The sequence below is a fragment of the Egretta garzetta genome, unplaced genomic scaffold, assembly GCF_000687185.1.
Source record: "Egretta garzetta isolate BGI_Z169 unplaced genomic scaffold, ASM68718v1 scaffold508, whole genome shotgun sequence".
Classification (NCBI taxonomy): Eukaryota; Metazoa; Chordata; class Aves; order Pelecaniformes; family Ardeidae; genus Egretta; species Egretta garzetta.
Window position 1 is genome coordinate 1,055,465 of NW_009260609.1, and position 15,069 is coordinate 1,070,533.

The window sequence follows — 15,069 nt, forward strand, 5'->3', positions numbered from 1 at the left end:
TGGGGAACTGTTTTTGCTTTTTGTTCTTTTTTAGGGGCGAAAAAAAAAAAATCTTCCCCCATCCTTCTGGTCCATCTCAGTGTCATGAGAAATGAATTTGAGAGTAAAGGGATAGCCTGCCGCACCGTCCCTGGACAGCATGCTGGTTCCTGCCTCCCAAGTCTTTCGGTGGCATTTGCTTAACTCCACGTCCACCCAGGAGCGTGGTGCTACACGCAGAAGCAAAGCATTTTTCCTCTTGTGTCCTCACTTAATGAAGAAGGAAAGGCTGCTGCTCATCACATTTTAGCACTGAGAAGTTAAAAACACACACTCATTTTAAAACACGTTGAGCCAGACACATTTCTCTCCAGTTCTTGCCTCTGATTTATCTCCTTGTTACAAAAGGCCTCTTGGCTCACATGAACAGCAGTAACCTGCAGCATTAGCTAGGTTACAACATCACTACAGGCTTTACCAGATCAACTCCTCAAATCAACTGTGAACAAGCAAACGCATGTGTCGGCTCCTTTCAAGGTCATTCGTAAAGCTCTCCCCCGTACAGCTAACTTTAATAAGGAGAAGCATGACTTGAAAAGCAGAACCTTGGAAGTCTTGAATTCATTTTTTCTTGGCTTTGCTTTTCGTAAATAAAATACTAAACATAATTTGTATAAGCTTGTCCCTCTAAAAGTTACAAGACTGGAAAATACTGGTAAGGTTTATTTTAAGTGGAGGTACTTATCAAATGTCACCGTTTTCCTGTTCAAAACAACTAATCATTTTGATTAACCTTTGATTTAAATGATTATATACCACAGCAAAGCACAAACATACATAAAATTACACTCCAAAGAAACTCTCAAAGCACAGATCACATAAGAAAACAGTTATGTCAAAGTGGTTAGAGAATTTATTTACTACGTACATAATATTCAAACCAAAAGCTGCCTCCACACGCTCAACGGGAAGGCTCCCCACCACATGTACATTCGTACCCAGGAATCACAGTCTAGTTAATCCTGTAGCCAACACAGGACTGCTTCCAGAAGAAAGACCAAAAATATCAACCAAATAATAATTAAGCTATAGAAGAAACTCCTAACCACCATCTCAACAAGTACTCCCAGTATCTTCTGTAAGGAATTTTATTCCAGGTGAGAAATTGGTGCTAGCACGTTAGTCACATATAAAAAGAAGGCCTGAAGCAGAACAAGACAAGAAATAAAATTTAATGTCTCACTTTGAGTAAATACACATGATTTCCAAACCATGTAACAGGCTTCAAAGCAGAGAGAGAAAAACAGGATATCAAAGGTAAATTAGACAAAGAGCTGAAGGCAACTCTGAAAAATAAAAATATATGGTGGAAAATTAAAGGATATAAAAGCACTCTGTAAGATCCCATCTCAAAGGGCCAATTTGTACAGAGAATGCACGCCACCAAAGCTAGCATGGAAAAGACTCTCTCTCTCAAAAGCTTTGTATCTGCCAAACACGGGGACGTCAGACACCCAGGAATCCCTTGGATTATTCAAGCAGAGCTTTTTTCCACACCGTTTTGGATTGATCTAAGTAATCTGGAAAACATGAGTTCACGCTCCTCCCCTCCACAAATACTAGTCTCATAAAGTAAAATAAACTAAAAATACTGTACATTAAAAAACCCCATTTGCTTTGGGTTTATAAAAACAAATGATAAGCCATAGCCAAGATAGAATAAGCATTTGGGACAATCAGACTTGTAGCTGAGATAGGAGCACCCAGCCAGGACATGGCACGGCACTCAGCACAGCACCTTCCCCCACCGAAACAGTAAAACCACAAATAAAGGGATTATCGTTATCAATAATCCTGGATGTGAGGGAAACAGGTGGTGTGGGGCTTCCTCCCTCCTTATTCCCCAGAAGAAAGAAATACAGCTTCTGCTGGACATCCGCACTATCAACAAGCGAAGAGAAATTTTTCAGGCTGGGTGTGATAAATAGCTCCCCACGCTCTCTCCCTCCCACGGCTTTGCCAAAAATGATCCGGCAAAGCCGATGAGATCCAAACAAACTTCTGCTTTACGGAGTAACACACACACCCTGGGCACCAGAAAGGGCCAACTGTGAACGAGGGTCCAGCTGGGGGGAGCCAAGGGCAGTGGTCCCACCGCTGGGCTCCCTCTGCAGCGTGGGATCATCGGGTTCCTCCAAAACACCTAAACTAGGCTTCTGCCCATATTTTACTCCCCGCCCCCGGGAAGGTATCTGATTCCCGTTACAGCCAAGACAGTATCAAGTAATTTATCAGGTTAAATGAGACGCCAAACACTAGGCTGTAGAAAAGTATTGCATACATTCCCTCAAATAATAAAGGGGATTTTTCTGGCATTGTGACACCCGTTGAAAAACCAACAGAAATGCAGCAGATGCTAATTCAAAGTGTCCTTCCCAGGCCAGGAACCTGAGCAGCAGAACAAGTCCCTGGTACTGCAAATGCACAGTTTGCAATATCCAGGTCCCGTGGCTCGGAAGCGCAGGTGGAGCCACGTGCCAATGTGCACAAGCAAAACGGATGGTCGATAAATACAAGTGAAACCACGGAGAGAATCTGGAGGTGAATTTCCAAATCTAATCAAATTTGAGATCTCTACCAAGGGCTTTTGTCATATTCGTAGCAAGCATGATTTGGTTTGCTATTATATATTCATATGCTTCCATTCAGAACAACCTTGTTTCATTACAACGGATTCAGCTGTGCTTCGCAGTCCTGCTTCATTTCTTCCAAGGCAAATTCTTCAGGGGATTAACCTGACACATTTATTCCCCCGATAACATATCCTGTCTTTTCCGATATCACGACCAATTTCAAGCACATAGCAGTAAATAGGTTTAAATTTTTTAAAAAGTAGTGACTTGAAAGCTTTCTTGTTCCCACATTTTCTTGGTACAACACATTTCACTTCACAAGTAATGTTGTAAAATTCAGCTCAAGTAAATATAAAATAAATTATTAAGCTTCTAAGCAAAAGCTTCCAGACCTAAAACCCTTCTTTATTGGACCTGAAGAGCTCCAGCGCGTGGCACAGCTCTAACTGGAGTTCAGCCTTTAAGTAGCTCAAAGTGGCAATTGTTCTTTTCTAGGAGTTCAACATATTATTCTTATGCTTCATATGCACAGAAGACATTAGTGAAGATAAACTGTGCAACTGGTAATTGAAATTAAAGCTGCAACATCTATTACGGTAACATCCACCGTGCCACATCTCTAACACAGGGAGTGAAACAGCTTTTGCATATGAAGCACCAATTGCGATACCCACTGGAACAAAAATGCATTAAGAAATGTAATGAAATACATTTACGCAACATAAAAGTTCCTAAAACTACTTACATTGTCATTACCAGTCTTCCACTGTCTTGACAGATACAATAAGTAAAACCCCAGTACAATTCTGGGAGATGTGTCTGAGGAAAGCATGACTTTTTCTAAAACTCAAGAAGTTGCACGGCATTCACGGTAAAGAAACCTGTTCAAAAATCCAGTTTGCTCCTGAAAATATCGATGTATACAATGTCTACTCATCTAAAAAGGAGAAATCTGCATGATCTCTGGAAGAATTCTTTGAAAGTACCTTCCTAACAAAATTTCAGAAAATACCAAACAATTCCAAGATTTGAAAATCCGGATTTTTTATGAAATAATACATAGATAAGCTATATTATCTTTGGAATCCAAGTAAACATTAAGTGACTACAGTAGCAACAAAGCTATGTCAAAAGGGCCACCAGCGGAAAGAATATCCAGTTTAAGCACGCTCCTGGGACCATGCTTAGCATTCCAGGTCTTTAAAAATTTCTTGCAAATCAACAACTTTTTACAAGACTGTAAAATTTGCTTATCATTATCAGATCAGTAAACAAAAGCTTTTTTTTTTTAACTGATTAACACTGTAACTGCTAGTTTTTGTCGTATTAAAAAACACCCAGAAATTGCACCATGTCTGGCTGGGGTAAGCATGTTTTTAGAGATAATCTGGAGTCCTCTATGCAGAAATAACAACGCAGAGTATTTTATAGTAAGGTGCAATTAGAAAGATGAAGATCAAATTCCTATTTCCAAGGTGCTACATACTGTATGTGAAGATGATTTCTAAGGCACATGACAAACTTGGCTGCGTCATCTGCCCAAACCTGGTGACGGATATAAAATCATGGCTTGCTTTCCTTTTACAATAAAGATATTTATTTATTTTTAAAAAAAAAAAAATCTACTTTCCTAACTTTATACCTGATTTAATCACCAGGAACAAGTATTCCTTTCCTAGCCTGTAAAGTTCCCTGTAACTTGGTACTGGTACCTTCCAGTTGGGATCAGGACTAAATCAGTAGCTCTGTAAAATTTGACTGTAACTCAGATGAACTAAAGGACTGGATCAAAGCATGGTTATGCAAGGTGCTACTGCAGTCAAATGCAGCTTACTAAATATTTAAGACATATAAAATAAACACACAGAACTGCAAATCACTACAAACCAAAACGGTTAGCAGGATCTCTGCAAATGCCTCCTGGATAAGGATACATTATGTGCTTCATTCATTTTCTAATGAGCAATGTTCAGGGGTTTTATTATTATTAATTGCATATAAATTACCATGATTTTTATATCACTGGGAAAGTATTTAGCCATTCACCTCTCAGAGGAACAATGCTGAACAAAGGCAATGAATGCATGGCATATAAGAACAATGCAGAACACAGAAATTTATGCGTGCCATTTAAAAGGCACGGCATTTAGACTACTAGCAAAAAAATCACAAGTATGTCATAAATCTTTAATTGTAAGGAAAAAAAAAAGTCCAACTAATGGTTTGCCAAGTCCTTGATATTATTTAAGCAAGAACACTGCCTGCTTCTGGAGTGCAAAATCTCCTTAACTCACATATCCGCGTGTATCCCCAACCTCCTCTGAAGTGTTCTGCTGCAGAACTCATTGTATCCGAGATCTGCTAATCATCATCAGGAAACTCTGTTATGCATCTTAAGGACGTACTTTAGGCTCTCAAGAGGAAAAATAAACATGTTTTATTAGCTGCTTTTGGAAAATACTGATTTGTATTTATTTAGAAACCTTTTCAAGTTGCACCACTGTTAAATTAAATATTTATGGCATGATTTTCCAAAGAGTTTAACACCTGTTAAGAGTTTAACATGCTGACTTCAACAGGAGCTCCGAATGCCCAACATTTCTGCAAACCTCGGAAGGTACAAGGTTCAGCCGTGGTGAAGCAGCTCGAGCCTGGATGTTACTGCTGAGCTCTGAAATGCAACTGGGATCCTGACCAGCCCCTACTTCCCATCCCAGCACTGCATTTCAGACAACTGAATCGGCCACGTTTTATTAGAAATACCACAAGTAGGACTCATTAATACCCGTTAAGCCCAAATAAAGCATAGGCTAAATGCTGTTAGTTAATCCTCAGTGCATCTTCACTTTCCTTCACTAGCAGAAAACTTAGGTGCTTGGGCCATTAGACATGACCTCAAGTAGCAACTCACAGGGGAGACTAAAATCCACAGTGAGTCAAGAACTGGAAAGCAAAGCTGTTGATATTAAGAGTGAGAAGTTGAATGAGGATGAAGCCATCTTGGTAAAAGACAGAATAAAGAAGGTACAGCAAAGAAAAAGATTTTTGGTACACTGCAAAAACCTGCATCCCGGTGACAGTGAGGCCAGAGGCACTGTCTACAATGTTTGGCTGAGAAACAACTTTGGCTTTGGCATTTGGCTTCTCAGCCAAAATTGAAGACTGCGCTTCTGGCCTCACCATCAAATGAAGTCAAAATAAGAGGTTTGGGTCTAGTCATCCTTATTTTGCTTAGCTTCTGAAGGACATGCACTTACTAACCCTCCCAGTGTCACACTTTCAGGTGCCCTGCATCTCCCATTGTTGTACAAATAGATGATTTCTCACCGCCCTCCCACCCTCCCTGGTCTCTTACCCACTCTCGGCTGCAACACATGCCTAAATCTGAACTATGGAGCAAAGACACCGTCTTCCATTTCAGAATGAAATACCTAAATTTCTTTGTGGCATCAGGCCTATACTTCTGTGTATTTTAGGTAGTAAAGAGCATATAACATCTAAGTAAGAAATTACTATACATAGGCATGATTCAAATGATCATCTGACATGATTCCATAAACTGAAGACGAATAAAATAGTTGAATATTGCAGAGAGGACACATCAATCTCCTTAAACGCTTTACAGCACACTACAAATCTGCCCGGCAAGTCGAATATTTTACTCATTAAAATAGTAGCTTTCATCACACTATAAAACATTTGCAAATGCAGACCAGAAAACCGACAAACATATTTACTGTAAAGCTCTATATTTGTCTCATCAATTAACAACAAAAGTTTGGAATAAAACTAAACTAAAAGCTAATCAAAACAGTTAGCTATCAAAACAGATGGGAACTATATTTTTCAAACCAAGCAAAAAGCCAAAACTTTCGAACATTTAGTGTCATGTCAGCTGATACACACAACTTCGAAAGGAAGGACAGCAAATGTCAGGAGCATATGAAGAAAAGGTGTCCCCGGCTGAAAGATTCAAGTTTATGAATTTCCATTGATTTTTTTTTTTGGCTTCAGGATGATTAACTTGCACCAAAGCAGACCTCTGATACGTGAACTATAAATAAGGTGCCACCGCAACACTGCGGGCAAAATAAATAAAAACAGAGCCCCGACATTATTTTAGCCTCAAACAAATGTTTCAGTCCCTACATTGTCTGGCTCAGAAAGATACATAGACAGTCTCACAGACAGAGATATAAATGAACAATTGCAGTACCTTTTTCCCACACTGTTTACAGGGTTGGCTATATTCCTACTGGCAATAGATTTTCTTCTTGACAGCTTCTTGGTGTTGGTGCTGTCATCAGTGCTGTCATCCTCTTTCTTTGGTGTGTTACTTCCTTTGCTGTTCAGGTCCCTTAGCACATTATAATTAATTTTACTTGAGATTTTCTTCTGTTCTAACATCTTTTCAATTGCCTCTCCTGCTGTGCTGGCTTGAATTGGCTCCCGCTTCTTTGCAGATTTCTTTGGCTTAATTAAAATATAAAATTAGTGATGTAGATACAAACAAAGTTTCCGTGAAGCAGAAGGGCGAGCTGCAGCTCAGCAGTCCTGGCTCAGGTGCTGCTGATGCAGGGATGCAGGCGATGTAGCCGGGCTAAGCCAGCGATCCCTCTCCTGCCACTCAACAGGACCGAGAGGTCTCTCTTCTCTGAGAGATAAGTGTTCGCTTTTTGCCAAATAGTTTATTACAAATTCTTTACTTAGTATTTGTAACGCTGCCAGAGAAGAAACATGGGCCATTTCTCATGCATGAAAAAAAAAAAGGGAGTGAAGTCCTGTTATGGGAACAAGGACCCTGACAACATTACCCAGCGTGGAAATAAAGAAATTCCTCTGCTAAAATTGCCTTTAAAGTCAGAATCAAGCTGGGTCACAACTCCCCTAAGCACTGACAACTCCGTATCAAAACTGCAACAGTACTTTACATCAAGTTTGAATGCGACATGGGACAGCATCTACCCAGGTTCTCCCCCCCCGAAAAAGGCCAAGAACATTAGCGGCAGCTTTCTAAGCGTGGACTGGCACTAACGCCGAGGGCTGGGAAGCGGGAGGCTGCAGCAATGTCACCTGCAGCAATGTCACCTGCAGCCGCCCTTCCCAGGCAAGCGCTTCAAGCCCGAGCCCCGCGCTGGGCTACGGGGGCTGACGCTGTGCAGAGCCAGCCAAGGAGAAGTGACACTGGAGAACATTTCCAGCCACGTCCAGTGCCTGGGTAGGTACAGGGAAAAAAAAAGAACCTCTGTTTCTCATTCGGCATTTTCCTTTTCAAAGGAAGGTTTTAACACCAAGCTCTGCAGGAGATTTATTTTTTAATGGATAATAGCCCCTCTGTTTACCTACATGGGTCAAGTGCTACCTTAAAATTGGAAAGCAGTATATTAATCAAGTTCTACTCGAGCTGTCAGAAACAATACAGACTTAGAGAAAAACTCCTGTGTTGTCCGAACAAAAAGGTGGGTGTTTGGGCTACTTGGCGGTGCCAACGAGTTATACAATTTTGAAAATTGCTGGTAGACTGCCACGTCTCCATAAGCGCAGGATGAATGAGAAACTCTGAAGCATAGAACAGTGTTTCATTGTCTGGTTTTGTTTTTATTGTTGAAATACCTAGGGGAAGTAGGAAACTCTGTCTTTCGCATTAGTTGGAAAAAAAGATAGAGAATATATGCACTAAAAACTAACATGGATTTTAGTTGCGTGTGGAAGATTTGACTTGTCACTTGCTCAATTACACAAAATACTAATGCCGTAAATCGTGAATATACGGCCAATTAGGCTGCTTTAAACTGCTAAACATGGAGACAGGACATGCCATTTGTTAACATAACTGTCGCATTCTTTATGAAAGGTAGAACAAAATACTCCTTCAAGTGACTGTAACAAGGATCTGTTCAGTTCTTCATAAAGAAATCATTATTGCAAGAGCAAAGAAAGCTACTGAAGTTATGGCAAGTACAAACAAATTCCCCATGCGCACGTTAAAAAAAAAATTAGGTATGTCTTGAGACCTGTATTTAAATAAGCAAGCAATTAGGACAGCAATCATAAATGCAAAGAGCCAGATCTGACTTTGCCATGCACAGAATTTTCTCACAAAAGTAATTTAAAATAAAAATTTGGGCAAGAAAGTGGTTTACTCACCACCTGAAAAAATTATAGCCTTGTATTTCAATAACAGGTAGGGATACAATAGTTTTGGTTGTTTAGCGGTGACCTGTACCATTATGCCCACACATCCTACATGGAGTTGATCAGCAAATGTAATGAACTTCCAGGACATTTTCAAACAGACACAATTAGCACACAGTTTTAATACCTTGTGTTCCTTATAAATCCCAAGTTCTTTCTCTTTTGCTATTCTTGCTTCCTTTTCTGAAAGATGACAAAAGGGTAACCAGCATGAAGATTACACAGACTGCATATTTCAGCAACATTGGCCACAAGGAGAATTTCAGTCCTATATGCTCACCTTTTTGTTCCTTCAAATAATCTGCATTTTCTTTCATCCACAGCTCTGCTTTTATCTGAGCTTCTGTTTCGTTAAGTATATACTAAAAGACAAAACAAGTTTATCTACTTTTAGAAATCAACTTGAAAAGCATAGAGCAAACCTGAACTGAAAAACCACTGGCAAGGTCGATTCACATTCTGTTTTTAAAAATACATTAATGAAAGAAAATATGGCCAAGATGTGATAATCAGAGAGCATTTCTAGTACTTCTAAAGCTGGCAAAAAACAACAGCGTGTTTTCAAAAAACAGTGCTTGGTTTCCAAACTATGATGGGGTGACCAACAACCATCCAGGACTCATTGTACTTGGTCTATAATTAACCTAAAAGGATCCTGGGTTTATGGTCTTTTTCAGATGATACGAGAGAGTACCATGACAACATGGTCATCTGCAAGTAATTCTGCATGTTGATGGTGGTCTGTAATTCAAAACAGTATGGGAACCATTGCCCTGTGCTACCAAAACAGAACCATGTGTCTTCTGGGTAGGTTTCTGCGAAGGTTTAGGCATAGTTACTGAGATTATTGGTTCAACGGCCACATCTGTGTGAACGAAACCAGCTTAGGCTGCCGGAGATTTAGTCTTCTAGATTTGAGAGACTTGGGTTCAGTAACCACACCTGGGGTTTTTTCAGTTAATTCCACTTAGTTTCGGTAACATCATTAGCAGGTGTGGAGGTGTAAAACACATCTAGAGTGATTCAGATGAATTACAGAAATAAACAAACAGGCAGGTAGCAGGCAGGTGGGCAGATTGGCAGACAGATCTCCTCTTCAATTACTTAAATGTAACAACAAACCAAATATTTAGCACAACAGCCCATGAAACAAAAGTTCTCTATGGCTGATGCTGATTGGGAGTGAAGAACTTCTGCAGAATGGAGAAGACAAATTGGGTCATTATTCATGAGCAAGACACTTTATTTTTAAGCAGTGGACCAAAGATTTGTAAAATGATGTTTAAGTGCAAGAAAAACAGTTTGAGATTTCTCCATTTTATGGGTTTGAGCATTTGAGATTTTCTCTGAAGTAAGATGTACATATAGGATTTTATGAGAAAAATAACTCCAGTCAAACGAAACGAATGCAGTGAGGAGCCCTTCCTCCAAGGGTGAACGAGGTGAGCAAACAGCTGTGCAAGTCCTGCTTTATCAGACCAATATTTTCACTCTTTCATCTGCTTCTATTAAAGGTGAGCCGTAATAGTAACTCGCTTCCTCCTAGCTCAGTTATTCATCCTTCTTATGATTTTAGAGAGTTCATAATCTTGAGCTTAGAATATTATAGTCTATTGCCATGGAAATAAACATGTGGTCATAAAAGCAGAGTTATGACCTCATCACAGAGCCTAGGAGGAGGAGAAAATGTTCTTCTCCCATGTTTGTTTAAATTATGGACCTGCTATATTAAAAACCTTCAGCCTCCCTGCTCCCTCCATACCACATCTGCTCGACTCACAAGATCCCTCCTAACACCCAGCCTAGCAAAACCCACTTCACAGCTAAGTCAAGCTGAGCATTTTCCTGCTCCTTCATCCATCACCAACAACCTTCTGCAGATCAGAAATCCCTATGCAAGCTTATTGCTCTCAATGATTTTGTACCCCAAACAGGGTTTTTGGCACTGGCATTATCTGTTCAAATTTCACTTTAAACCAGCGTGGTGGCTGGAGAGGGCGTCAGGCTCAGAGCCAGGAGAGATGGACTCTGTCATGTGTTCAAGTGTTGACCGGCTGTGTGGCCTTCAGCAAGCCCCTTCCCACAGCTGGCTGGCTGTCGTATTCAGGCTACATGGTAAAGGATATCTTTCCCTGCCACACAAATAATAATAATATATCCAGAAAATGCTACAGAAATCCTTGAAAGAACACAGAAGCTGTATATGCTGGTTTTACAGTTTGGTTTCCATGGCAGCCTCCCATGTTGAATATATCTTAATTAAATAATTAATTTAGAGCTCCACCAAACTTTTAAAAGTCCTTCCTCAGAATAAAAGACATTCTAAACCATAATTATTCCAGCATGGTAAGAGCAAGCAGTCTCGTTATATATAACTTGGGCAAGGAACACCAAATTGGCTTGCCTGAACATTAGTTTTGATCTCAGATCACTGAAATCGCTCAAACCTCTCCATAGATCAGAGCGAAAAGGCAGTGAGGGGAGAGGATAAACCAGGTAAGAATCATTTCGGCTTTCTCAGATATCCAAACACAGAGACACCCGGGATAAGAGGGCACCTTACCCGATCTATTTCACTGTCGTCAATCCCACTCAGATCTAATTCACCGTCTCCCGTGTTGTCACCTACAGAAAAGAACACATTTTAATGAAGCGGATGTTTGTTCAAAATCAATCGCAACATGCACACACAAATTCACCACACTGAATTAATTTAAAATTTGGGAATTGGTACAGTCCTCTTTGGTACGAAACACTTCCAATTGCCTTTTTTTTCCCCATTTTAATTTACAGCCACAAATGTTCACCAGGAAGCTGGAGAGACCATTTTAGGATGATGACTGTCCTTCTTTCATCAGAGCATGAATTTCTCTGTCAGAGCCTATAGGTCAACGATTCATCCGTAAATTATGACTTAGAAAATATTTTCTGTTTTCAGGGAAGCAGCGTGGACCAGTGAATAACACATCACGCTGACAGTTATACCATGGCTTGCTTCTTAAGTCTGATCTATCAGCATTTGAACCACTTACCTCATACCCACTTACCCACATTTCCAAATTTTAAAATAACTTTTAAAAGCTATGGAAGGATCTAATAAATGTTAAATGGTAATGACTTCCTGTAGTCACAATTTTGCTGTAATTTTTCTAGTTTTGTATTTATTAAGACTTCTTCTGAAAACACATTTTTGAATATTCTGTCCATTAAAACGCATAACAGCACAGAACTGAGGCCTAATTTGGGACTGGCACAATGTACAGCAGCAAAACCTGATTTTCCACATCCCATCAATATACACCAGTAATACACTATTAATGTAGTCCAGGTAGAGACTGAAAATAAATTATTCAGCAAAGACTTATGCTGGGGAATGGAACAATCTTCTTGGTCATCTCCATTACATCTAATCAAAACTAGACAAGAGATGACCTAACCAGTTTACCTGCAGAAAAAACAAACAAATTAAGTTTCAACAGTCTGCAGTAACCGAATCAAAACTGCAATGATGCAGAGCAGCTTGGCATCTCCATGGGTTCTGCTCCCCAGTCCCAGGGACGTGCCTCCCCACCAATAAGACCTTGGAATGGGCTGGTTCCCCAGCCTGGTGCTTTCTCGCAGAGCAGAGCTCCCGTGCAGCGCGGCGCTGGGCCAGTGGCGGAGGGGGAAGGCAGCTGCAGCTCTCTGATCCAACGGCAGGTCATGGCAACGCAGAGCCCCGAGGCTTGGGGAGCACCAAATGGTGAAGACAAGCAAAGGTAGGAAGTATGAGCATTCCCAGAAGATAGGAACAATGCCCTGCTTGGCAAAACTCAGGCGTTTAAACCAGTTGCCTGAAGTACATGAAATCACAGGGTCGGGAATCCAAGCGAAACGACTAGGTAGGACAAAAGGCTGCGCTTCTTGAGGCAGTGCAAAGGATCTGGCTGCTCGACTCAACAGACATTTACTGATATCAGACACCGAGCGCTTACAAATGTCTTTTCCAAATCCACCTTAAACAACCAACAGAAAGCTCTGAACTCTTTCCATACCAAGTCATACGCGAAATGGGTTTCACCGCAAAGAAAAAGTCCTCTCGCAAGGAACCACATAACACTGAGCTTTGATTTTCTTCTGAGATTGTCTCATAAATGCAATATCAACTTTACCAATTCAGATAATCTGATGCTAATATGACTGAAAAGGCCTCAAGGAACATTCCTCTTTGCTGTCACATTTAGAAATTAACAGTACTTCAGTCCCAGGCACCGGATTTACTTTACAACCTTTTTCCCCAAAAATACTTTAAAAGTGTAAAGTATTTTATAATACCTACGTAATTGCTCAGTACATATGCTTTTCTCCTGGCCTGATCTCTCCATAGTGCAGTAAGAGCAGAACTTTCTGCACCAGGGCCAGCAGCTCCTTGTGTAGGCACCCCGCTACCAGGCAGGCAGCGATGTGCCCCAAGGACATGGCAAAGCACACCCTGGCTCGGGGCTGGAGAGGAAAAGCAAGGTGACAAAATACATCCCGGTGGTTTTCTGCCTCTTTAATATAACTCACTGGAATTTTTTTAGCAAACCATAATCATTCAAAGAGCAGAGATATTCTGCATCACCCATGAGAGTCCAGGGAATACTGCAAAACAGCACTACACGTCTCAACTGCTGGAACCGGGATATAAATTTCCAGTGAGCAAAATGCTTAAATATTCACTGAGGAAAGCAGTAAATACCGTAGTCTAGTGTCTGAGACACCTTCCTAAGAGATTGTCCACCTGGGTCCAAGAAATATTTCATTGCACAAAATAAAATAGCACAACATCAGAGTGCAAGAGTCTACCCAGGCCAGAATAGCCCATCTCCTAGGTTGGAGGGAGTTTGCACAGAAATGGGACTCGAAATGGGTCTCCCATATTCTGGGTAAGCACTTTAACCACCAAGTTGTAGGACAGAAGGGGGAATGGCCTCTCTTTTCTATGTGTTATCTACCTTTTCTTTCCTCAAAGTTTTGGGGAAAAAACATCAACTTACAATTTGGTTTACCTGAGCAAATAATGGATTCTCTTTCTTTTCCACATTCATTGCACCAGATAAACTGAAATGTCAGCTATCCACACAGACTTGGAATTAGGGACAAAGAAAAAGGGAGCCAACCTCAAAAATCACTAGTAAGTAAGTTCTGAAAATTGCAGGCTAGAAAATCAAAATTTGGAAATGGTGACAGAACTACTCAAGTCACTGCTCAACCTTACATAAAATTGCATCCCAAAATTATTTGTTGCAAAAACTGCTGCAGCATCTGAAGAATAATAAAAATATTCCACTGAAATCAAGCTGCCACTGGTTTTATTCATCATTATACACCTTACTCCTCCTATACCCTGCTATATTTTTAGGTAAGAGGTTTAAAATTTAATATGTCACAGTACAGTAGGTGCCTGTTCCCTTATACAGCCCTAATATGCCAGACTGAAAATGATGTAATTTCAGGCACCATGAACAATTTCACATGTCATTTTAAATATAACTTGCTACTGAATTAGGTGCCAGTTTTTCTCATTGGATCAATTAGCAACGGGGACGGAAAACTCATTCTCCAACTGGTAAATTGCAGAGAAGAATCCAGAAGCAAGTTATACATAATAAGCATTTCTTAGACTCCATAACGGCAGCAGAGAGAGTAATTGCAGGATATCCCTCTGCCTGCAAGTTGTCCTTTTCCCTGCCAAGGCGATAGGCATTCATTAAATGCAAGGGGCTTTTCAGAAGAGGAGGTGCCTTCAAATACCTTGTTTAACGCTTTCACTGAGAAGAGAAAAAAAAAAAAAGTCTTTTGTTTCGGAATGCCAATTCCAACCAGAATACATCCGTTTGATCTGAAAATTTCCACAGCAATCATTTCCAACAGGAGTAGACCCTACCAGCCATAAATACCCATCTGCTTGATGTTATACGGCTCACTCCAGGGCACGGAAAGTAAACCCCTTGCTTTTTTATAGACCAGAAAGATCTTCCCAGCTGCTAAACTTTTCCAAACAATTTCTAAATGATCATTTTCTCTTTTAATAAAAGGGTCGAAATGAAATGTTCGACAAAATAAAAACACAGATGTGGCCAACATCTGGTCCAACCTCTTAAAAGCTTATTTAAAAGCAGTAGCATCACGTGGCACGGCTCTTAGACGTTGCGGATTTCTTCTGTTAAGAAAAACAACGACTTTACTGCAGGGCACAGGCAAAAAAATAAGTTGGTCATTCAAAACATACACCCCCCCC

At 40.4% G+C, this 15,069-nt stretch overlaps 1 protein-coding gene across 1 annotated transcript in view; it reads right to left on the reverse strand.

Annotated features, from left to right (window-relative positions):
• BRF1 (BRF1 RNA polymerase III transcription initiation factor subunit) overlaps positions 1-15,069 on the reverse strand; it is a 178,640-nt gene that overhangs the window by 38,213 nt on the left and 125,358 nt on the right. Inside the window, exons 12-15 of the mRNA XM_009644854.2 lie at positions 11,371-11,432; positions 9,088-9,169; positions 8,935-8,990; positions 6,829-7,085 (exon numbers count right to left, since the gene is read on the reverse strand). Of these exons, the coding sequence (XP_009643149.1) occupies positions 6,829-7,085; positions 8,935-8,990; positions 9,088-9,169; positions 11,371-11,432 (457 nt within the window). The remainder of the gene's footprint in view (positions 1-6,828; positions 7,086-8,934; positions 8,991-9,087; positions 9,170-11,370; positions 11,433-15,069) is intronic.